The sequence below is a fragment of the Lates calcarifer genome, linkage group LG7_2, assembly GCF_001640805.2.
Source record: "Lates calcarifer isolate ASB-BC8 linkage group LG7_2, TLL_Latcal_v3, whole genome shotgun sequence".
In the NCBI taxonomy this organism is placed as follows: Eukaryota; Metazoa; Chordata; class Actinopteri; family Centropomidae; genus Lates; species Lates calcarifer.
Genome location: NC_066854.1, coordinates 5,499,031 through 5,522,874, shown reverse-complemented (window position 1 = coordinate 5,522,874; position 23,844 = coordinate 5,499,031). Strand labels below are relative to the sequence as shown.

General features: G+C 41.4%; 2 protein-coding genes across 2 annotated transcripts; both read left to right on the top strand.

Annotated features, from left to right (window-relative positions):
* Positions 1-492: 492 nt before the first annotated feature.
* On the top strand, positions 493-9,632 carry cbsa (cystathionine beta-synthase a). The gene is made up of 15 exons (XM_018690578.2): positions 493-658; positions 3,925-4,228; positions 4,502-4,608; positions 4,866-5,000; positions 5,126-5,205; positions 5,442-5,646; positions 5,752-5,843; positions 6,003-6,128; positions 6,215-6,299; positions 6,409-6,514; positions 6,662-6,739; positions 6,829-6,963; positions 7,079-7,187; positions 7,350-7,434; positions 8,760-9,632. Exons 2-15 carry the CDS (start codon positions 3,933-3,935, stop codon positions 8,891-8,893), a joined length of 1,773 nt encoding a protein of 590 aa, XP_018546094.1. The 5' UTR covers positions 493-658; positions 3,925-3,932; the 3' UTR covers positions 8,894-9,632.
* Positions 9,633-10,262: 630 nt separating this feature from the next.
* LOC108892824 (uncharacterized) lies at positions 10,263-23,466 on the top strand. The gene is made up of 10 exons (XM_018690549.2): positions 10,263-10,518; positions 12,359-12,504; positions 13,901-13,982; positions 14,103-14,238; positions 14,640-14,842; positions 15,008-15,144; positions 15,263-15,404; positions 15,510-15,791; positions 16,077-21,723; positions 22,008-23,466. The coding sequence occupies exons 1-10, from the start codon at positions 10,393-10,395 to the stop codon at positions 22,016-22,018; spliced, it is 6,912 nt and encodes a 2,303-aa protein (XP_018546065.1). The 5' UTR covers positions 10,263-10,392; the 3' UTR covers positions 22,019-23,466.
* The last annotated feature ends 378 nt before the right edge of the window (positions 23,467-23,844 follow it).

Here is a 23,844-nt window from a genome sequence, read left to right as displayed (position 1 = left end):
TGGTATCTGCTGTCTGCTTTGCATGGTTTCTTGCTCCTGGGTACTAGTTTGTTAATAAAATATTGGTAGGGTTAGTAGTAGAAACTAAAGTATGACAGAAAATGTATAAATTGTGCACGTGTTGTTCCAAAATGCGTGGGTTTAGCTTGGTAATAGGAGCATAACAGCTGTCTAAACAGAAGAAAATGAAATTTGAGGCAACAAAAGCCATCAAAATAAAGAAAAATATGAGATTTTAGATAAATTTCACTACTTTTTCTTTATAACAGTTACATGTTGGTAAAAACAGCCACTCATGAGAAGTTCTCAAGATGTCACATGCGTCAAAGTCCGTGTAGTGCGTGTCTGGTCAATAAAAGGTAAACAGATGGTATGGACAACTTTAACACCGTGTTTTCCCAAACCCTTATTGAGAAGTCTCCGCTGTGATTGGCGGAAGAGGACAAAACAGACGCCCCCGCCGCAGCCAATAGGAAGACGCCGTATAACTTTGCCTACGTCTCCTTCGTTCGGTCCACGTGTTTCGTCAGCAAAAGCGCCTCCTTTATCGGCATCTGCTCACTCCGCCGTGTTGTTCTGGGACGCCGAGGTCGCCGGAGTCCTTTGTGATTTCTTTTTCCTTATTTCCCGTTTTTTGGGGGCATATTTGAGTCTTCAGGTGAGTGGGAACAGGCGAGCAGAGGAACCGCTGGTTGAAATAATGTAAAATATGTACATTAAAACACGTGGTTTTTGATATTTGGGGTCTGAATGCCGCTCCGTAGACGCTGTTCTGATGCAACACTGCAACTGCGTAGTATAGGCTTTAGCCAGACCATTTTCCAGCTAATTTTGGTTCATTTGCTTTGTATTTCCGCTTATTTGCTGCTGTCAGTACGCTCAATATGTCTTGTATTAATGTAATTATTGTCTGTTAATTCTCACGGGTATGTATTCTTTTTTTTGTAGTTCATCCGCTCAGTGCTGAATCATGTCTTAACAGTTTTTGCCTCGTTTCATTCTGCCTATTCTCTTCTCTTTGAATTAAGCTAATTTAATTCTGTCATAAAGCATCCCTGTTACATTTCTAGTAGATGTTAATAGTTAACAGTGCGCTGTCAGAATGCAGCGATGAATTTGTCCATTATTTTATCGTTTAATCGCCTCGTTTAATGCCAAACAAAGATGACACACCATTTCCTGGAAGCTCAACTTGACCAACTCGTCTGATATCCAGTTTGTTAAATACGAAAACAGGCAAAAATAATCACATTTGAGAAACGAAAACAGTCACATTTTATTTTTACTTCACTCCACTAAAGATGATCAAATGACAAATATTGATTAAAAAACAAAGAAATATAATATAAAATAAATACATATTTGGTAGCCTGGAACAATTAATCGTCAAAAATGATTAACACTTATTTATTCATTTATTTTACATAAACTAATCAGTCAATTAACTAACTTTGCAGCCCTAGCCCTATTATATTTGTCACTATATTGTGAGCTGCCAACATTACAATAAGGGTCAAACATGGTTCCTCGTGTAAGTTGAAAAGCTCATCATAATTTGGCCACTTTCCCATATGTCGGTTGAATTTTCAGGTGTACATATCCACAGTTTTACATTGTGTTCCTGTGGCTGGCATTCCTGCAGTTCACATTGGGCCAACCATTTGTTCTGGCTGAGTGGACATCTATAGACTGCTTTTCTTGTACTGTTGACCAGCTGATACTTTAGTTTGTGTTGCCAGAGCAGTTATCTGATGCCATTTAACTTTTTAAAAAGCTGAGATTAAAAAAAGGGCGACTTGCACAGTAATTGGTCGACTTTGAGAGTGCTGAACATACCAAAGGAGATTAGAAATGTTGTAATTTAAGCAGATAACCAAGTCTGATAAGGTAAGAATATTACAGGGATTACTCAGTAGATTGGGTTTGATGTTGCCAGGCTCAGATCAGGTGATTTTTGCATTGTGTTTTCTCAGCCTGGTAGGTATTTGAGGATTGGGTTCTTGGCTCCAGTTTGGTGTATTAAAGAAATTGAAATTTCTTCTGCATGACTCCCCTGCCCTGCACTCTGGGCTTGGTGCCGCATGTACTCTCACAGAGGATCGTGTTGCCTCGTTGAACCCTGAAAGGCCAAAACATATTGCCTACTCTTTCTCACATTCACCACAGCCGTTAGCGAGTGTAACCGTAATTAGCAGCATGAGTAGTATCACCCATGGAGATCTGACACCAAGAATTTGACATGGGCAGGGTAGGAAGGTTAACACCTAACCACTTACCACTTGAACACTGAAAACCCACCATAACTGATGCAAGGCAGAGGGGTAAAAGTATGAATCTGTCCTTGTTTTCAGTTTCAGATTGATCTATTTGTAACAGGAATCACAGTTTACAGGAAGTTTTATTTGCCAGTGCGAATCTTACTCCAAAGCCGCACATCTTGGGCCAGTTTTCTCTTCCATGCAGAGCTGTTTGCTTAAGAATATGTAGTTGGTTTGCTGCACAAACATTGTCTGAACTCACTGTGGGTTAAAAAAGAGGCCCCAGTTTAAAAGCTGGCCCCAGTGTGTGCACTGTAGATTAGTGAAGGTTCATATGATGGACATTGGATGGTAGAGAACTCTAATGGATGTATTAACAAGTTAAACAGAGACGTTAATGGGTTAAAAGTTGGGGGGCATCTGATTCTTTTGTTTTTGTTGTTTTATAATTTGTGAAATAGTTTCACAGCAAATATTGTATTAATCTGTAAGGCTGCAACTAACAGTTTTTAAATCTGCAGGTTATTTTGTCAATTACTCTGTTGATTAATTGGGAATTAAAAGGCCAGAAAATGGTTAAAATGCCCATCTAAGTTTACTAAAGCTTTGTAAAGGAGACTGTTGGTCAGACAAAGCAATCAGATAAATAAGCTGGAATCAGGAAAGGCATTTTTCCCTCATAAATGATTAAAACAAATAGTTGCAGATTCATTTTCTGTCAGTCTACTACAACTCTTTCAGCCTTGGTTGTCTGCCAAAACGTAGATCTACCTTCGAGACGAACTGTCTGGTCCTGTTTTTGGAAGGTTTTATTATTAAAACTCTTGTCTGCCCATCAGCTATTTTATTGTTTAGTCAGTAATCTAGTTCATGAACTTGACTTACACTCAGTAACCCACCTTATAGCCCCTCTGAGGACCACACAGACTCCTCATATTTATCATCCAGCACGACTGAACTCCAGTTTAGGATAATGTTTAACATTTAAGTTATACATTTGTGACTTTTACAACATTTTATTGCCACTAATGATCAATGATTGAGTCATTTAAGGTTTATATTCACAAACATCCACTTCAGTTCCTGTGATTCTTTGTGTCGAGCGTAACTTTCTAAGAACAGTCGTCACTCTTTTTCTACAGTAAGTGAATGATGCAACATTAACTAAAGCTTGATCAGCCAGTGGTCTGTTTCTCTCCAGCTCTGTTCGCTCATGCAGGTGTGACGATAAGACCACTATGTTTGCTTGTTACGACTATGTAAAATCCTTCAGTGATGAATATGTGTCGGACTGAAATCTCATCGCACAGCAGGGGGTGGGGAAAGAGCAGAAACAGCAGAGCGTGTTGCCAAATCTCCCGGCCAAGCATGACAAAGCTTTATTCGTTCGTGCTGCGAATGACCCAGCATTAATAGTCGAAAGGAGTGTTTTCCACTGGGTCCTGCTCTTATGTCGTAATACATTAGTTAGACATATATTTGATGAATGCTTTGACTGGTTTTCTGTTAATCAAGCATCATTTTCTGTAGGTGCTACTGAGAGTGTGTGCTCCCTTATGGTGGCTGTTGTCGCTGGAAACCTTTCATTCTTGAGTTTCTTATAGATTACAATTTTATCTATATGAAATAGATAATTACATGACCCTGTTTCCTCTCTGTTTTCCAGGGTAAGCCATGCCGTCTGTTCCCTCATCCAAAGAGACCACTGTCAATGGCCCCGTGTGCCCTCACGCTGCCAAACTGCACAACCACACCAACGGAGAAGCCAAACTCCGGGAGGCTTCGTTCCCACTGAATGGGGTTGAAAAGATGCCCGCGGTGGTGGACACCGAGGAGGCGAGCAGGACCATTCAGATCAACACAAAGAGCCCTTCTCCCGAGAGGAAATGGATCCGGCCTGACCTTCCCAGCCGCTGCAAATGGAGCCTGGGAGCCTCAAAAGCCGAGTCTCCTCACACACGAGTTCCAAGGTCAGACTGATGTTCAAGTTTCTAACAATGTTGCACAAGAAACAGTGTGCAACAGTGTAGCTTGTTCAAGACAGGTGGCATTTATTATTGTGTTTGTTTGTTTAAACCAATGGAAACCAGTTCAGCGTATAACTGAGGAGTGGCATTGATCCATAAACACTGTTATTAAAATACTCCTGAAACAAGTGGCAACAAGTGTTGTTATATCAAGATGGCATGTCTATGAATTCATTCTTACGTACTGTAACATTAACTCCCACACTCTTCTCCCAGGTCTGTTGCCCCAGCCATTCTTCCGAACATCCTGCATAGGATTGGTGACACTCCCTTGGTGCGCATCAACAAGATCCCGAAAGCATTTGGACTCAAATGTGAAATCTGTGAGTCATCCAGCACTCAAACCAAGACACATTCTCAGACAAGGCGAAAGGTGTGACTGTTGATGTCTGACTCATTGACACCTTATAAACTTTGAAGCAGTGTGGTGAGACGTGTTGTGTGTTTCAGCTCTGAATTTGTTTCGTTGTGACTTAAATTATGAATGAAACAAACAAAGGCATTTCAGGGTCGACTTTCTGAATCATCTCCTATCAAATTGGTCTTTAATGTAAACCTGTGTCTGTTGTGTGTTTATTAGTGGCCAAATGTGAGTTCTTCAACGCCGGCGGCAGCGTCAAAGACAGGATCAGCCTGCGGATGGTGGAGGATGCTGAGAGAGCCGGAATTCTTAAGCCTGGAGACACAATTATAGAGCCCACATCTGGAAACACTGGTAATTAACTGCATGTGTTTGTACACTTGAATGTACTTGTTGTTATGAGGAACGGTATTTAAACATTCTCGTGGTGAGCAGCAGTGCCATAAAACTGGCTCGTTTGTGTGTTTACTTGTTTTTAGGAATTGGATTGGCCCTGGCTGCAGCTGTGAAAGGCTACCGCTGCATCATAGTCATGCCTGAGAAAATGAGTATGGAGAAGGTGAGTTCTCTGTCAGACTGAAACTGTCAAAGTGGCCATGTGTGAAATTTCTTCATAGCAAACCAAGTCCCCTACTACTTCTGCTAAGATGGTGACTCATTTTGAATCCTTCCTATTGAGCCATGACACCCTCATGAAAGCTTCATAGTGAGACTTGTTTTTCAGGGCAGGATCTCAAGATGTACAACGATAACATGGCTGTCTTTTTCTCCTAATTGTTCTGTGTTCCTGCACAGGTGGATGTTCTGAGAGCCCTCGGAGCCGAGATCGTCCGCACGCCCACTAGCGCTCGCTTCGACTCGCCAGAGTCTCACGTGGGCGTCGCCTGGCGCCTCAAGAACGAGATCCCCAACTCCCACATCCTGGATCAGTACCGCAACCCGAGCAATCCACTGGCTCACTACGACACCACAGCCGAAGAGATCCTGGAGCAGTGCGACGGTATGAACGTCTTTAACCCAGAACAGAACTCCCATCAAAACCAGCAGTCAGTCTACTATCACCATCTGTCATAACTTCAACTGTTAACACATCCACTCCTAACAGGTAAGGTGGACATGCTCGTGGCAGGAGCAGGCACAGGGGGAACAATTACAGGTATCGCCCGGAAACTGAAGGAAAGATGCCCTAACATCAAGGTAAGTTGTCTCTGCCCAGAAGTCAAATAGAAGACAAGTCAGTTTTTTCTATGATTTCTGAGTCTGAAAGTAGCAAAGCCATTGTAATTCTGTTCATGCTCACTCCAGCCACGGCTGAAAGGCTGTATAATGTTTATGAATGGTGTGTGTTGTGTGCAGATTGTTGGTGTTGACCCAGAGGGCTCCATCCTGGCTGAGCCTGAGGATCTTAACAAGACCGATAAGACCCAGTACGAGGTAGAGGGCATTGGGTACGACTTCATCCCCACCGTGCTCGACAGATCAGTGAGTTCAAGGACTTTTACCTCTCTTTTTTCTTTCATTTACCTGACTCCCAACCACTTATTGTAATATGGTTCTGTTTCCTCCAGGTAATTGATATGTGGTACAAGTCCAATGATGAGGAGTCCTTCAACATGTCTCGTATGCTGATCAGAGAGGAGGGCTTGCTGTGCGGTAAGTTTGAGCTAATCCCAACACCAGGCGTCTGTGTGAGGTTATAAAGCCAGAATTTCTCACAGTGTGAGTTAAAGCCGACTCACCTTTCTGCTCTTTTCTTTAACAGGAGGCAGCTCAGGAACGGCCATGGCTGCAGCCGTGAACGTCGCCAGAGAGCTGAAGGAGGGCCAGCGCTGTGTCGTCATCTTGCCCGACTCCATCCGCAACTATATGTGAGAATCCCACATCCAATAACCAGTGTTAAAGACAGCAACATATTGTTTGAGGTCACTTTAGGTTAGCTTGGCCTTCGCTGTTTGCAAATATTTGATTTTGTTTCATTGTGTAACTAATGAAACACTTTATTTCTCATCATCAAGGTCCAAGTTCCTGAGTGATAAGTGGATGGTAAATAAGGGCTTCCTGAGGGAGGAGGACCTCATGGTGAAGAAACCATGGTGTGTGATTAAAGGACATATTCTCCTCTTGTGTAAATTTCCTCTGCATGTGGTTGCGTCAAACTCACTCATTTCCCTCCGTCCGTCAGGTGGTGGAACCTGAAGCTGCAGGGTTTGAACCTGTCGGCCCCCCTCACCGTCCTGCCAACCGTCAGCTGCCAGAAGACCATCAAAATCCTCAAGGAGAAGGGCTTCGACCAGGCGCCTGTAGTGGACGAGGCTGGGTGGGTGTTGCGAACTAACTAGAAATACTGCGTCACGCCACCACTCAACTCCTTGTCGAGCTCTGCAGAGGTTTAACTTCAACTCCTGTGTGTGTCTTTTTGTGTGTGTGTGCAGGTTAATCCTGGGCATGGTGACTCTGGGGAACATGCTGGCCTCGATTCTGGCAGGGAAGATCAAGCTGTCAGACCCGGTCAGCAAAGTGCTCTACAAGCAGTTCAAACAGGTCAGAGACTAAACTAAACATCTCTGTTAGAGATTGGACTATGGACTAGAGATTTTAGTCAGTGTGTTGAGCAACTGTTTTATGTTTACTGGAGGTACATATAGTACTCTGATTATGATAACATTTCTTACCCCTCTTTCCCTTTTTCATCCTCACTCACAGATCCGTCTGACTGATAACTTGGGAAAGTTATCCCGCATTCTGGAGACTGACCACTTTGCCCTGGTGGTACATGAACAGATCCAGTGTAAGCATTTTCGCAAACATGCATGCACACACATTTCTTTTGTTAAATGTTTCTTGCTTCTCTCTTAAGCTCAAAAATCATGTGTAGAGTCGTAAAATGTTTAACTTCAGCACTCCCTAGTGGTAAAGTGAAAAAAAAAAACATCTAAATGCTTAGATTAATGGGAAAAGAAGTCAGTGTGGTGATCTATAATCTGAAAAAGTAGGAAACAGTTATTAGATAAATCAATCATTTAGACTGAGTTTGCACATGTGAGGTCAGTGTCTTTCTCAAGGACACACTATTGAACCCGGCACGCTGCCACACCCACATTTTTAAGCTAACATTGGTTTGGCTCAGTGGGTGGACTTTCCACTGATCATTCCTCTCTGATACATTAGTGTCAAAGTCCAGCTGCAGAGCGAGCATCCCAAACACAAATAGAGTCTGGAAGAGATGAGAATAAGGCACCAAAATGTGTAAAGCACCCAAGCCCAGGCTAAAAATCTCAAAATTGAATGTCTTAAAAAGTATTTAATTACAGTGTATTTGATATGATTGCCATCCAAAGTGAGACATTTAAGATCTGCTGTTTAACATTGATTCAGAGTGGTTAATAAGAAATAAACACTCAGACTCTCTGGACCTGAACATGAAGTACTTGACTTCATTAGACAGAGGGATTACTGAATAAAAGTCTGTGACGCAAAATAAGATTAATTCTCAAGTGTTTTCCTCCTCTCCTCAGCAGCTGTACTATAATGACCCTTGTTAAGTGCCAGTGGAGGAGTGTCAGACCAAAGCTGGACACAGACTGACCTTTAAATATTGTGTAATTGCTTTTATACAGGTTTTAGAGAGCACTGTTTCTTTTGTCCACACTGCACAAAAAGAATTTGCCACACTCCCACTGCTCTCATCAACCTTGTTTTCAGCAGCAGTCAGCAGCTATTTTTAGGAAAAATGCTCTGGTGAACCCTTTTTACAGTACCTGCTCCGCACCAACGCACAGACAGTTAGCCACTCACTGGTGAACATAATGGAGCATTTAGCAGCTAAAGAGACAGATATTTCCCTCAGGAGTTGATGAGGACAAAAACAGAGCAAAACAGAGGGAATATTGGACTTAAATTCATCATGTGGACAGAAACATGACTCCAACGAAGGCTATTCTTGCTTTATATTTGCTGGATGTGACACAAGGTAACTGTTCCTCACACCAGCTAAAGGTGATAATATGTCATTGTTGTTTACACTGTGATTTGCTGCCCCCTAGTGGCCAAAAAATGAAAAAGTTAATACTTTAATTGTATACAACCCTGTCTTACCTTCTGTTCTCTCACTAGACTTAACAGACGGCTCTCCCAGTTTGAAGCAGATGGTTTTCGGTGTGGTGACAGCCGTCGACCTACTCAACTTTGTTACAGGGCGGGAAAAGAGAGAGCGATCCATGTCGGAATCGACTGACGAGCTGTTCTAAAATACACAGCCCGCACTTGTACATTGCATCCACTTACACGCTTGCATAACAAACATGATATGTTTATTAGAGGCATCTGAAAGATTGCAAAAAAAAAATCTTAAGTTTTTGATTGAAGTTAGTGCTTTTTTTCCACTCATTGATTCATTTTTTTATGTTTGAACTTAAAGTATAACAATCAAATTAAGTTGTGCTATTCAGCCATTTTGTGACATTACTTATTTGAGGTATTTGATTATTACTTATTATATCTACTTGTAGAACTCAAAGCTATCTTTTGTAAGTTTGTAACTTGTAGAAAGCTTTTGTGTTGAATAGAGACCTCTGTGTTGTTTTACTTTTTTTTTTTTTTTAGAAGTACATGATTGTTTCACTACAGCCTTGTTTACCAATCAATCAGTAGAAATAAGAGAGCAGTATAAAAGCCACATTTATCTCATTTATCACTGTTAGACAAGTAAGAGAATTACTGTATATAAGTATATAATTTTTCCAGTGGTGCTCACTGTTTGTCGCTCTTTGATTTGTGTATATGTACACCAAAAGAAAAATCTGTGGAGAATTCTCTCATTTCTTAAAGCAATCGTGTAGTGTTATTTTCCTTGCTAATGTCAACGCAGTGCCTGTGATGTAAGTGTAAAGTGACTATTTAATCTTAGCTGTGTCTCAGAGAAACATTTTATATTGCACTGTTTTTTTTCCTCATGAATGTGTATGATTAAATAAAATTTAAAGAAAATCTGCAGTGTCTTCTCAGTTATTGTAAAAAGAATATTTCAATATCAATCATAAAATCATACTTCATACCCTCAGTGCTGAAGCGTAGAAGATAAAATACATGAAAATAGAAAGGGACATATTTAGTTTCAAATGCAATGTTCATGTTACAGTGGCATTTAAACACATCTCAGTTTTAATCTTGCTTGTATAGTTTTAAACCAATCTAAGGGGTCACAATGAGATTAGATTTTTCTTCTATTTATTCTATTAATAGAATAATGATACCATCTGAGAGGTTAAAATTACGGGCCAAGGCAAAAAAAAAAAAAGAAAAAGTTGTGAACTGAATTATTTATAAATATTATTCAAACAAGAGTAAAAGTGCCATTAGTAACGATATTTGTATTTATTGTGTTTTATTTATGCATTGCACTGTTTTTTTACGGTTTAATGACCGAAATAGCTTCATTAGTCCTTTGTCCAAGTTTGTAAATATTAGCAGTCATTAACGCGCTGTGTTTGTGTCTGCCATGTGGTTTGTGGCGCTTGTAATGGTCTTCTCGCAGCACCGTGTCGGCGGAGCATAATTGGGGAGCTTTTGATTAACGTTGGATCTAAGACTCCGCCCTAACTCGTTATCCTTCGGCGTACCCTGGTGTGATGAAGGAGCGAGCCCCTTTACGTTAGCGGTATCCAATCAGCGCTGTCAATGCAAGTCGTTGACCGTGGCGATGTATGTGTTGTGTGGTAGCTGCTACGAGCAAGGCTAGACAGGCAGTATGGCGGAGGAGGGCAGTGTGTACGAGTTAGAGGGGTTAGAAACACAATTACAGAGTTTGATAAGCCGCTACTCAAGTGATGAACTGCGGGCCGACAGTAAACCGTTCTGCTCTGACTTTTGCAAGGTAAGGAGCCGTAGCTGAAGTTGGTGACAAGCTTGTTGTCGAAGATAAGAGCATATATGTTAGCCGACTCCCCTCCCCCAGAACTGGTCGTTACACGGCTAGCATTTAGCACTGAGGCTCGTTAGCATCTAGCTAACGAGTCGTAGTTTCTTCGAAACACAAATACATTACCGTAACGCCTTTTGAACAGTATGCCTGATAACGCAGGCTTAAATTCAGTTGACGTTATCGAAACGTCCGAGGCATTAAATCAGTAATACTTTGACAATGGCTGCCCATTGTACAGCTAGCAAGCTAACTCGGCTACTCGCTTGAGCCAGCTGCCTAGCTAGCCTAGAATTTGCTTGCAAGTTAGCCTAGTTAGTACGCTGAATGTTTACCAGACCGAGCCACTAACTGGACAACTTTTTGCAGCAAGTCAACACGGTTGATAACTATTTAACTATCAATTAAGTTATTAGTTGTTTAGCTGCTGTATAACTAGATGTTGCCCTGGGATCAGTAGCCTGCGTTATCAAGGAATTTTTGCATTGCCCAAACTTCTATTTGACTTGTCTTAACCCCCAACAACAACAAGACATGTACCTGTAGATGTACCATTGCAGTAGTAAATAACAACACAATTTCTGACATACGAGATGTACTTATACCCTAAAGTTTTCAGAATTAAATATTGTCAGTGGAATAAAATAAGTCGGTTTATCTCTTGGATAAGTGCATTTAAATGTCAGATGTGGGGGATTGTTGGTTAGTATCGCACTGTCACAGAAGAGAGTCATAGATAAGGTTAAAGCCTGTTTTCTAATCATGGAAAACGATCTAGTCTACTGTTGATTAATCCCAGATATTGTTGTTTTCTACTGGTTTACTGACATCACGTTCAAACTTGTTATTCAGTGTTTATCCCAGTGTGTAAATACAGTTTGGGCATTCATGAAGGGAAATCAGTGTGCTTCATCTGTGTTTTTTTTTATTTAAATCAAATAAGTAGCCAAACTTAAGGATGGGTTTCTTTGTAAACTTCCTGTTTAATTTAACAGAAAACTAGATGCTCCAACTGGACAAAGGCCTGAGAATAACATTGTTGATAGTTAACATTCACAGGATTCCAGTGGTGCTCAAGAGTCTGGGGCTGCCACCATTAGAGGGCAATATATACACATTGTATTTTAAGGACCTGACAGGTCAACAGCACTACAGTAAACCACATTCTGGCTGCAGACAGGCCCCTGACTAGGTTTTCATAGAGCACTGTGTAGTGCTCATTGAGCATTTACAGGGTATTCATGGGGAAAGCTGCAGACATAACAGCTCCAGTCAAAATATTGAAGGTGCCTGGTCTTCATTCATTGCACAATGAGTATTTTGATTTGAACAATAAAAAGCTATACTGATTATTCCCATGTGTTAGTTGCTGTAAGGTTTTTGATGTCAGACAAAATATAAGTATTGGTTGCATGACTACTACTAACAATATTATTGTGATCAGTTAATGTGCTGATTATTTTCTCAATAATTGTTTAGTTTGTAAGATCTGAAGTCTTGTTTAATCTGACGAACAGTCCAAAACTCAAAGATATTACATTTATCATGGGATAAAACATAGAAAAGCAGGAAGTCCACAGAGGCTGAAAACAGCTGTTTTTTGGATTTTTTTTTTTTTGATTAGTTACTTTAACAGTCGGTGACACTGCATTAATTTCACCAGTGTACCTATAACTGCTGTCAAAACTTCTAAAATTGCCACAGACATGGTAGATAATGTTACATGATACAAACTGTTAATTGTCCTTGTAATTTTGTTTTTGACTTGACTTTGTTTTCCATTTTCTCTGTGCAGCTGGTGGAGGAGTATGCCTCTCGCTGGCAGGTGCCACTGCCTCAGCTCAGGATCCTTGAGATAGCTCTGTGCTACTTTGCTCGAGCCTCCACCTTCTTCACGTCAAACTGTGATCATGTGCTCCACACACTCAGTAGCCTGGCCTTGTGAGTACACAGACCTCCCTAAAGAGGTGGCTTTCAGTGTTTGCACACTGCTGCTTAAAGCAACAGCAATGACAAATAAATTGGATGAAGGCAGTGACACTGAAGTGCTGTGATTTGTTTTCCGAAGAGATTATATTTTACTCAATGGAGTTTTGGGTAGTACATATAGAAAGTTGTTTTCACTGTTACTCAGTGTGAAGGTAGGTGATAGTCACACATTGTGTTTAGTCACGTAAACCTTGGTCACTAAAACTTGCAGCACCAGATGATCATGCAACTGGAATACACCTCAAAAGACAACAACAACAACAGTGTAACAAAACAAATGTATAACTCACAGCTCCTCCTTCCACCATCTCTGAATCTTTTCACTTTTAATTTGAGTGGTGCCAGAAAGATCATATCACTGCTTCTGCACTTCTGTAAGGAACAAAGTGTAGTGCAGTTTAACAAAAGTTGTGCTGTTACAGACAATTAAATATATATTTAACTCTCAGTGTCTTCTCCATTAAAGTGATACACACCATAAGTCTCTGGTGGTGTCTCATCACTCATTCTGTTTCAAGTTAGTGAGCCACTACATCAGTCATAACCACACTTCATTATTGTCCCTGAGTAACGAGACACATATCCAGTTGTCTGCAGAAGAACTGCACTGTTTGATTTCTTGAACATAAAGAGTAGACTGGATGTTCTACTCTGTGTTACTATGTTTTCTTTCTTACTTTGTTCAGTCTTACTTCACTGTCCAAGTTTCACATTGGTTTATTTGTGAATGAATGAAATTCTTTATTGCTCTTTATTGGCCTTGCACAATGGGCCATTCAATAAGTACACATAAAACATCAGACATTACTGTCCCAGGAAAAAAAAAAGACACTTTAGACACTGATTATACAGAGTATTAACTAGATTCCCAACTAAATTCTAAAATAACCACTGCCAGTGTTATCATACACAGAGAAAAAACACTCAAAATCTGTTGCATACAGAAATCAATATTAGAATATTTGCATATGTGATAAATAAAATCTTTGTTTTCGTTTATTTGTCAACCACCTCTGCAGGGATCTAGTAATTTCTGGGCCATGGGTGGCAATGTTTATGGAATTGAAAGTTGATTGTGTTTGCTGGCTCACACAAGCATATTTGTGAGCCAGGAAAACCCCTGGCGTGCTGCCAGCGGCAGACCCTACTCCATCCATAAACTCTCCATCCTCTATCCCCCAGAGTTTCCCTCATTTTCCCAGTGAACTGCCTCTTTATCACAATCAGTGTCTTTAGATCTACGTAAACAACCGTGAATTTGGCTGACAGATCACAGGCATACATTGGTTTACACAGTTTAAAAGGTGGATTTGTTGATAGGAGCCAACGATTTTTTATCTTCTCACAGGAGTGTTTTTGAGTTGCTGCTGTTCTTTGACCAGAAAGACTTCTATCAGGAGCCACTGAAACACTTCACTGTTACATTCCAGGTGAGAACAAAGTGCAGATGAATTAAAGATATTGAAGAAATTGTAGGACCTCGTTTCATTTCTTTAAATATTGGTACTAGCCTTGTAAGTAACTTTTTTGGTCCCTTGTCCCTCTTCCAGGAATGTCATTTGGCCCTTGTGAGGCATCAGAATGTTCACTTACTTCAGGTGGATCATTTGGTACAGGGCGGCGGGCCTTGGGCCAGCTCAGTCTTACAGGCAATCCTCAGTGAGTCCAGTTTACCTCAGAATGAAGGTAGGTAACATACTCAACATTTACACTATATACAAGACAGATGTCATCATTGTGGACTAGGGTAAATTGGTTTCTCTCTCACCTTCATCCCACATTTTCTGACCAGTGAAACACATTTCAATATGAGCTGTTTCTGTCGGCCTCTACTCAGTGTGTGAATTTCACTGTCTTGGTAAAAAAATCTTTTAATTGTTAGCTGTTAGCACATTCTAGTTTGACTTCATTATTTAACTGAAGTCAACTCCTGTTCCTCCAGAGTCCATTATAAATTGTTAATTTAGTCCAGAGTTTATTTGAATGTGTTTGCTTAAAAATAGTTTCTTCTACGTGGTTGTTCCTTGTAATCACTGCCAATATTTGGAGCATTAATTTGTCTCACTTCTGGCTTGGTCTTCCTCTAGTGGATGGGTGCATCAGCTCTGAGCTGCCGGTATTCTTTGAGCTTCGGGTGCGCTACCTTTTATCCTGTGAGCGAGTTAGTGAGGCTATGGCCCTGGCTAAGTGTTGTGCTCGGCACCCCACAGCAGGACAACACTTGTTCTTCCTCCAGGTCTACCTCACGTGGCTTTACAAAACTTCACAGCATGACCGCCTACATAAAGAGGTGGGTTGAGTCACTGTTTTATGCTGAAGAGTAGAATGTCTTTTGATCCGCTGGCGAGAATTTTCCTGTCTGTGTTGCGTGGGTACCACACAACTAGAGCACAGTTTATGTATGAGATGTATCTTTTGGGCTGCACTGATGCATCCGTTGTCCTCTGTTTTTCAGGTGGGTGACATTAATGGTAAAGACGCAGTTCACATCATCTGTAGTTTGGAGTGTGAGGAAGAGGATGAGTTGCTACTAGCTCTCAGCAGAGCCTTCCTTTCCCAGCAGCTCTGCAGGGGAGACATGTACTATTTGTGGTAAGTAAACTTAAATTTAATGCTAATGCAACAAAAAGTCAGTGTATATCATCAGCCTAGGCTAATTTAACAGTCCCTGTTTTCTACACAGAAGAATTGTTAACTTTGTTCTTTGTAGTGATCTTGTCTTCATATGGAGTAAACTTCATAGTCGGTTGAATACATCCAAACAAACTCTACTTGAGGAGAGTCGTCAGCTGATGCTGTCCGCCACCAATGTCAACTCAATCTTCCCATTCATCAGAGCCATACTGCAAGAGGTGAGACAGAAGTGCAGTGCATATAAGATTATTTATTTTTCCAAGTTTGAATAGATTTATTAAGATGTTAGGAGTTTATTAAGGCCTGTGTTTGTGTCCTGCTAGCTGGGTGAAGATGGTATCCAGTTCTGTGTGGAGCTTTGTGCTAATGCCCTGGAGTCTTGCCTTCCCTGTGATGTGGTCACCAAGTCTCTAATCTACAAAACCATTGCTGGCCTGCTTCCCAATGACCTGGAGGTTTGCCGGGCATGTGCTCTTCTTGTTTTCTTTCTGGAACGCACTGTTGAGGCCTACAAGATGGTGTACCTTCTTTACATGCATCCTGATCAGGAGTACCACGTGGAATACAGCCCCATCGGGAATCATGTTCGCTTTGAAACGCTGCAGGTAGAGCTTCTTTGCCACAAATCATGACAGACAAAAGGCACAGTTTGAGATTCTCAGCCAGTTAAATGAGCAGTACAGAATGTGTACAGGACATTGTTACTTGCCATTTATTTTTAAATACTTAAAAAATATTTTTAAATATATATTTTGCTGTTGTGTAAACTATTTTTGAGTGTTTTCCTTGCTGCACAATTTCAATCCTCTGTATGTGCGTACATATGGCAGAATTGACTTTGACATATCATATTGTTGTACTAAAACATTTTCTTTTCTATCTCTCCTCAGGTCTTGAAGAAAGATCTCTACTTTGACCCAGAGTTTTGGAACCTCATTGCTTTGCGGACCAATTGTTTGAAGTTGATGAGTGAGAAGGTGGTTAGTGCTGCTCTTGAAGAAATCATGGAAGACAAATGGATCACTAACTATTGCACCAAAGAGCCTGCTCTCCGTTCAAGCACATCATCATGTCAGAAAGGAAGTAAAGGAGCAAAGAAGCGGCACCATAAAGAGGACAGACATCATAAAGAGGATACTGACACTGCATCTAAAAGACTGAAGGTGGGCCCAGGCAAAACACGACTAAATGTTGACCATGCTGTAAAGAAGAAAGGTGCCCAAGGGTCACGACCTTTGAAGGAAGCATCATCTGAACCGTTGAGACGTTCATTTTGGCAGCTAGACAGAATACAGGACAATGTTGCCATAAGGTATGGAGAGCATAGACGAACTACAAGACTCTCAGAGAAGAACCCACCAAAACGGAGGATTAGAAAACCCAGGTGGCTTCTGGAAGACTCAGGAACTCTCGAAGAGAACGATGCTCCTTCGAAGATCAAAAAGCATGAGTTGAAACATCAAAAGCACCTTCGATCTTCTGGCGTAAAGAGGTCTGAAACTGATCAGATCAAGAACAATGCAAAACACAAACCCTCAGTAAACTCTCATTTAAAGGCAAGGGAAAACAACAACAAGCACCAGAGAGAATTTGCTTTAGACTGTGATAAACCAGCCACTCCTCCACAAGTAATTCTTGAGCTCTCCTTACCAGACAATGAACTGATGGGTACGTTTACTGAGGACACTTGCAACCGACACAGAGGATTTCCTCAAGTGCTTTTTTACAAACCTACACTGAAACTTCCTGCCACATCACAACCCGTGAAGACAGTACATCGCAAAGAGGTTATTCTTAGAGCACGGGATGCTGCAATGTTTGTACAGCAGTTGCACTGTTATGCTCGGCGGCAGAAAGGTAAAGGTAATGGGTCGAATGTTCATGGCTCAGTGTCAACAATCACACGCTCCTCTGTGCAGGGAAGTCCTCCTAAAGATCTACTAAGCGAGCTCTGTGAAAATCCTGACGCGAAAGGTGGAATTGTCTCTCAGACAACAACAGCAGTCTCACGAAAGGTATCTGCAGCAAGAGAGCTCTTTGAAAAGTCTGCTGTTGAGATGAAAGTTTCACCAACAACCGCAAAAGTGACAAAATCTTCAGTTTTAGACAAAATCCCCAAACCTTCAAGCAAAGGAAAAGTCTCCACTTCAGCAGGAAAGCTCAATGAAAAGTCTGCTGCTGAAATGAAAGCTACCACTGCATCACAGACTTCAGGAACTAAAGTGACAGAAGGCCCAATGTTAGATAAGGTCCTGCAAACTCAAAGTACAGCTTCAGCAAGGGAGCTCTGTGAAGAACCTGCTGTTGAGATGAAAGTCACTATTGCTTCGCAAACCCCATCAGCAGCCAAAGTGTCACAAAGCGACACAAGGTTAGATAAGGTCTCTAAAGCTCAGACTGTAGAGGACTTCTCAAAAACCAGAGCTTCAGCCGAGGTTTCACAGACCACATCTACAGACAACAATCAAAAGATAGTTACTGATGAAATTCCTCCAGTCTCCAATATGACTAACAATTCAAACACTGGAGCTGCAGATCCTGTACCCTCTCAGTCCCGAGATGTTCCTAGAAATAGTCAACAGGAACTCAAGTCACTTTACTCTCAGGCTGAAACTGGCAAAATTCCTGTTCAAGAAAAAGCTCCTGATACTCCAGAGGTGCTCACCACAGTCCACAGCAGCATTGCTGAGGCAGATATCACAGAGGATTCACCTAAAGACTCAAAAGGACATTCACCTTGTGAAAAGGGTGCACGCCCCAGAAGACACATGGTCAGTCTAAGCAACAGATCAGAGACTCAGGCTACTTATTCACCTACAGACCAGGACAGGATAAATGATATATCCGCTCTGACATTGGTAACAGAGATGGTTACTGAACTTGCACCTGAGGCACTTGCTCGAGATCTGGAGAATGACAAACAGCGAGCTCCAGATAACAGTACCTCCAAGGAGTCAACATCTGGAACTAAATCTAAAGTACCTCACAAAATACGGACTACCTCCAGCTGCTCTGTATCAGAACAGGAGGCCTCTGCGGTTACTGATGTGCAGCTGAAGAAAGGGAAAGAGGGAACTCAGGATATTTCTCCAGAAACAACTGAGAACAGTGAGCCACCACCAGAAACAGAGGAGTCAAAGTTGGAATACTGTTGTACCTTCTGCAGCAAGGTCTTTAAGGGAAGTCGTGTTGTAGAGCATGCAATGTTCCATTATCGTAAAGATGAATGCATGTTCTGTGGAACGATGTTTAAAGATGACCTCCTGGCCATGATGCACCTGTCTGATCATATAGAGAAGCTAAAGAGGAGCAAAGAGTCAGCTGGTAATAAAACCCAAGAAAACCGGGTCTCTGAGACCAAAGATATTTCCACACCTAAAACCTCTGCCAAAGCTAAGACCACAGATATGTCTTCAGGTCGTCGTAGTAGTCCAAGACCGAAGAAATCTGCTGTCTGTCCTAAATCAGTAAGCCTTCAAGATTCAAGCCCATCTAAAGCTAGAAAGTTGAGATCTAATGACAAAACAGTGGATTGTCAGTTTTTACAACAAAAGAAACTAAACACATCAAAGCATCTTAATAGTAGAGCTCCTGTTCATAAGGTGAATGGGCATGTTGGCAGAAAGAAAGAATTTGGGCATGTTGGCAAAAAGAAGGAGGTTGGCGCAGTGAAAAAGGACTTGGAAGCCAAGCAGTCACTTACACAGCAGGGGATCTCCCAAGAAAGAACAAGTAATGGATCTAAGAATTATGAGTTACCAGAAAACCAAGATATAGAGATGGAGTTTGGTTGTTCCACTGACAATAACATGAAGGAGACAGAATCTCTGCATGTCCTGAAGGCAGCTACAAAACAAGATGGGAAAGCTGCTGAAGAGAAATTTGTGGAGCCACAAGAAAAAGTTTGCTGTCCTGTGGATGGATGTGCTTGGTTTACAGACTTGTCAAAGAACCGTGTTGCACTTCTGTACCACGCTCTGGAAGACCACTATGGTGAGATCAGACCTTTAGAACTGGCCTTCCACATTGGAAACAGTAGATGTTCTATTTGCATGAGGGTTTTGTGGAGTTTCGAACACTTTCAGCACCATGTTGAAAGACACAGAATCACTCCTCGGCATCCTTGCCCTCATCAGGGCTGCACTGCCAGGTTTAAGACAGGAATGGAAATGAGACGCCACGCCAGGAGGCACAGTCCACTGCAGGCAGTGTGCTGCCTTCCTGGTTGTTCTCAACTATTTATTTGCCTCTGGGCACTAAACCTTCATGAAAGAGAGCACTATGCTTCCAAACCTATTAAACCGGACAAGATCACAAATGAGCCAACAGGTGACAAACATAGTAATGATGCAGATGGGAAGAAACAACAGGATCATAAGTCAAAAGATGCTACTGCTACCACTCCTATAAATAAGACTGCAAGTGTAAAGGCTGCTCGTAAATTAAGACGGCAGGCTGCACATAACTCATCATCAAGAAAACACTTTAAGGCTACCAGTCTCGCCACTGTCAGAGCATCTGTGTTGAAACAGGAGCTGAAAGAGAGAAATGAGACCAAGGATTCAAATGTCTTAAAGAATCTGTCCAACAAAGACACCTCTGCACAGCCTACTGTTCCTAATCTGAGATTACGGCAAACGCTAAGAAAAGGGCAAGTAACCAACACAGCCCCGGCAGCTCCCAACACCCACAAAGTCATCTCATCTTCACTGTTAAAGCACAGTAGCAAGATGAGGTATAAGTTAAAGAAAAAGCAGGTCAAAATAAACACAAATGGTGCTAAAAGAAGAGGTCGTCCTCCGAAATCAAAGAAAGCTGTGCATGATGAAAACACTTCTACTAGTCAGAACAATGAAACTGGCCAAGAAAAAACTGCTCTACAAAAGGATCAGAAGAGCCCTGCTCAGCTTGTAAGCCCACCTAAAGCAGTAGAGATCTCTATTGTGAGCAACAGGTTAGCAGAAGAAGAGAGTAAGCAGGACCAAGATTTAGTCAAAACTACAGAAACATCAGTCGAAGAATCAAAGTCTAAAAAATCACTGAACAAGCAGATTAAGAAGAGTAATGTTAAACAAAAGGGGGTCTCACGTGATACCTCTACAGCTGTTGTGACCTCAGCAGGCAAAACACATAAATTAACCACTGACAAAATGAAGAAGGTGGACAAAACAAAAAAGCGATCCACTCTTAATGAAAGCAGCAGCCAAACTGCTTCTTCAGACTTAAGCAAGTCAAAGAAGCACAAGATTACAAATAGCAAGGTTAACGCCAAGCCTGACAAGAAAAAATGTCTTCTCAAAGGAGCAGAGTCTGCCTCGAAAAAGGCTGCAAAGGCAATATCTGTTGCCCCACAAGTTAAAGCCAAAGCAGAAGCAGCAGCAGTTGTAGTAGAAAATTCTGCTGATGAGGTTGGAAAAGCAAAGCTAGAAAGCACAGACTCAACACAAAACAGCACTGGTAACTCTGTGCCTGCTGTTACAGAGAACAGTGTAAATGAGGCAACTGCACCACCTACCACAACAGGAGAGAAGACACAGAAGGTAGCAACAGCAGGAAAGTCAAAGAGGACACACGTCACAAAAAAAGAAAAGAAAATTAAAAGTGCTTCTTTAGACTCAGGCAAGGTAACTAAGAAGCACAAAGATCTTAATAAAAAGGAGGATAAAAAGACAGTCAAGGAAAAACGGCCATGCAAAGACCCGAGCAAAACATCTGCTTCAAAGAAGACTGCCAAGTCTAAATCTGTAGTCCAACAACAGGATGAGACCAAAGCAGCAGCAGTAAAGAGCACTCTTGACGAGGAGGGAAAAGTAAAGGAGGAAGCCTCAGATCCAACACCTGACATCTCTGGCCCCTCCATGCCTCCTGTTATTAGCAGCCTAGATAAAAACACATCTCCACCCACTGCCACTGAAGAGAGTGCACAGAAGATAAAAAGAGAGAAAAAAACCAAGAAATCTAATGATACGCAAAACTCTGACCCCAACAAAGCAACTAAGAAGCGCAAGAAAATTCAGAAAGAAGGTGATACAAAGATTGTCAAGAGAAAATGTAAAGATCAGGATGTCCCGTCAGTATCTAAGGAACCTAAAGGTCAGCCAGTCACTGAGGTCAAAGCAGAGGGAGAGGAGAACTCTGTAGGTAACGAGAGGAAGGCCTCTGCAGAGACAACACAAGCTACAATTAGCAGCTCTGGTTACTCTCTAACCATGAATGGACAAGCGGCACGTGAAGATGCAAAATCTGCAGTGTGTAAGGAGACTCTCGCCGAGTATAGCAAGAAGCCATACATGCGCCTGCCCCCTACAGCTTACCTTGATGAGAAGTACATCACCATGCCAAAACGGAGGAAGGAGATGTCGCTGTTCCAGGCTCCTCACAGAAACCCCCCTCCCGGGCAGGCCTGTGTCACAGCAGCTCTGCAGAGACAACGATGTGCCAATTGTTTTGCTACTTTCAACAGCGCTGAGGACCTGCAGATTCACCTCCAGCTGCAGAAGTGCTCAAACCTCTTTGGGTTTGACTCTGATGACGAGGGTGAGTCTGACGCCTTGATTATTGAGTTGGAAGTGTAAACACAGCATGCGTGACATTGAGAATACCTTATTGATCCTGATACAAGATCAAGAACAGAACGGCTGTTATTAGACATAATGTAAGGTGGCAGTTAACCTATAAACTGACACTGTTGTAGCTGGTGTTACACTGATAATCTCTCCATTTAAAAATAACTTGTGTTGTGAATATGTAGTCCTCACACACGTTATTTGTTAAATTATCTGTAGCTGTGTCATTATTCCTCTGTGTTATTTCTGTTACAGGCAACAGTTGAGTAGGTCTACTTAAGTCGAATTGGATTGTTGTCTTGGATGCTGAATACACTGACCTGTGGACCTGCATTGAGCCCCTGGATGGATTGTACCTCAACACATAATTGCTCTTGTTCATGATTTTGGGCAAAAACCTGAGCATCAGGAGTTACCAGAGGAGACCGAGAACTGAAAAGGGTTACCTGACTTTCGCTGCAGCATGTGCCTGTAATGCAAGGGCCGGGAGCGGCCAGAACACATCACATAGCCAATCAGTAAAAAAAAAAAAAAAGACTACTGAACTGAATCCCAGTCAGACTGTTAGCGGAACAGCTAGTACTGAAGTGCCTGCTCTGGAACCGCCATGCTGTTTCCAGCTGCTTCACCTGGTATGGAGATTAAGCATTGTGGCTTAAAGACTGGACTCTTTGAAAGCTGTGAAAAAACTGATGCTAGATGACAAGGCTGCTCCTGCTATCACTAGGATACATATTTTTCACTTCAGTAAGCCATAAATGACATTGTTTGCTTTTTGCACTCGTCTCATAAGATTTCTGTTCATTTTTTTCTGCTTAAACTCTAAATGATAGGAATTGTACAATGAAAGAAGCGTTAAAAGTTCATGCTATTTTAACATCCTAAGGTTACAAACATAATGTAGTCAGAGCCTAAACTTTGGAAGTTGTAAGATTACTGTATCAAAGTGTTCTTTGGGAAGTTTTTATGTATAATTCTTGTTTAAATACTAATTGTATTTCTTATACAGAGTTCCCCATGGCGTTGATTAGGTCTGTGCTGCTTGTCATCATCATGAGTAACCAGTAGGGGTCAGTGTGCACCAATCTCAAGATCTTCATGGTTAACAAATTCCTTTTTTTCCCCCTCTTGCTTAACATAATTTAAGATGATATTGTTTGACAGGTTTATACACACAGCTGCTCCACTGAATTTATCACTGTACAGTCTCAAGAAGTACTTTCTCTTCCAGTCACATCCATCTAGCTGTATTTCTTTTAGCAATAACATCTACCAACCACAAAATGTGCCAGTATCCCACAAACGTTTTGCTGGATTCTGTCACTCATCATGTTCTGTCTATTATTTGCTGTCAGTGGAGCAGCTGATATTCTGGCTTATATATTTTCAGAGTTAAAGATAGATTGTTCATTTTTATCTGTACTAAACTGTTGAAGACCATAGAAACATTGTGATTTCTCATCCACAGTGAATCTTTTCAGGATTCCTTCAGAGAGAAACAGAGATGTGGCAGTCAAACTACCACAGTTTTAAGTGTTACTGGGAGGCCGTACCAGTCTTTTCATGAGCAGCAGCAGGTTATATTTATTTATGTTTTATTTTCTATCTTTTGTAAATATTTGAAGAGTTTCAACGGCTTATTATATAAGGAGGTGTTGGAGCCGAGTTTATATTTTGTTTCTTGAAGAAAAAATAAAACTTATTTCAGATGGCATCTCTGTTCGTATGGTATTTCATATACCAGAGAAGTACATGTTATTATCGGAGGAGGTCGCTACATATCACTATCAGACGGTCAGTTTTTTGTCTTACAGCCCTTTTAAACGCACATGTGCCAGAGTATTTTGGTTTTAAGTACTGACTGTCTTCTTGCAATAGTAGTGAAAATCAGTGGGGCAGAGGCATGGGAAGGACTGCCAGTCTTCATAGATTTGAAATCTGAAATGCACCTGTTAAAACAACAAGAGTATTCTTCAACCAATTTCAGCGCCATACAGGTACATACAGCTCTCATTAAATGTCACTCATTCATTTTAAGTGATTATTACCATACAGAAATATTTGAATTTTAACGACTCTTTTTTGATTTGAA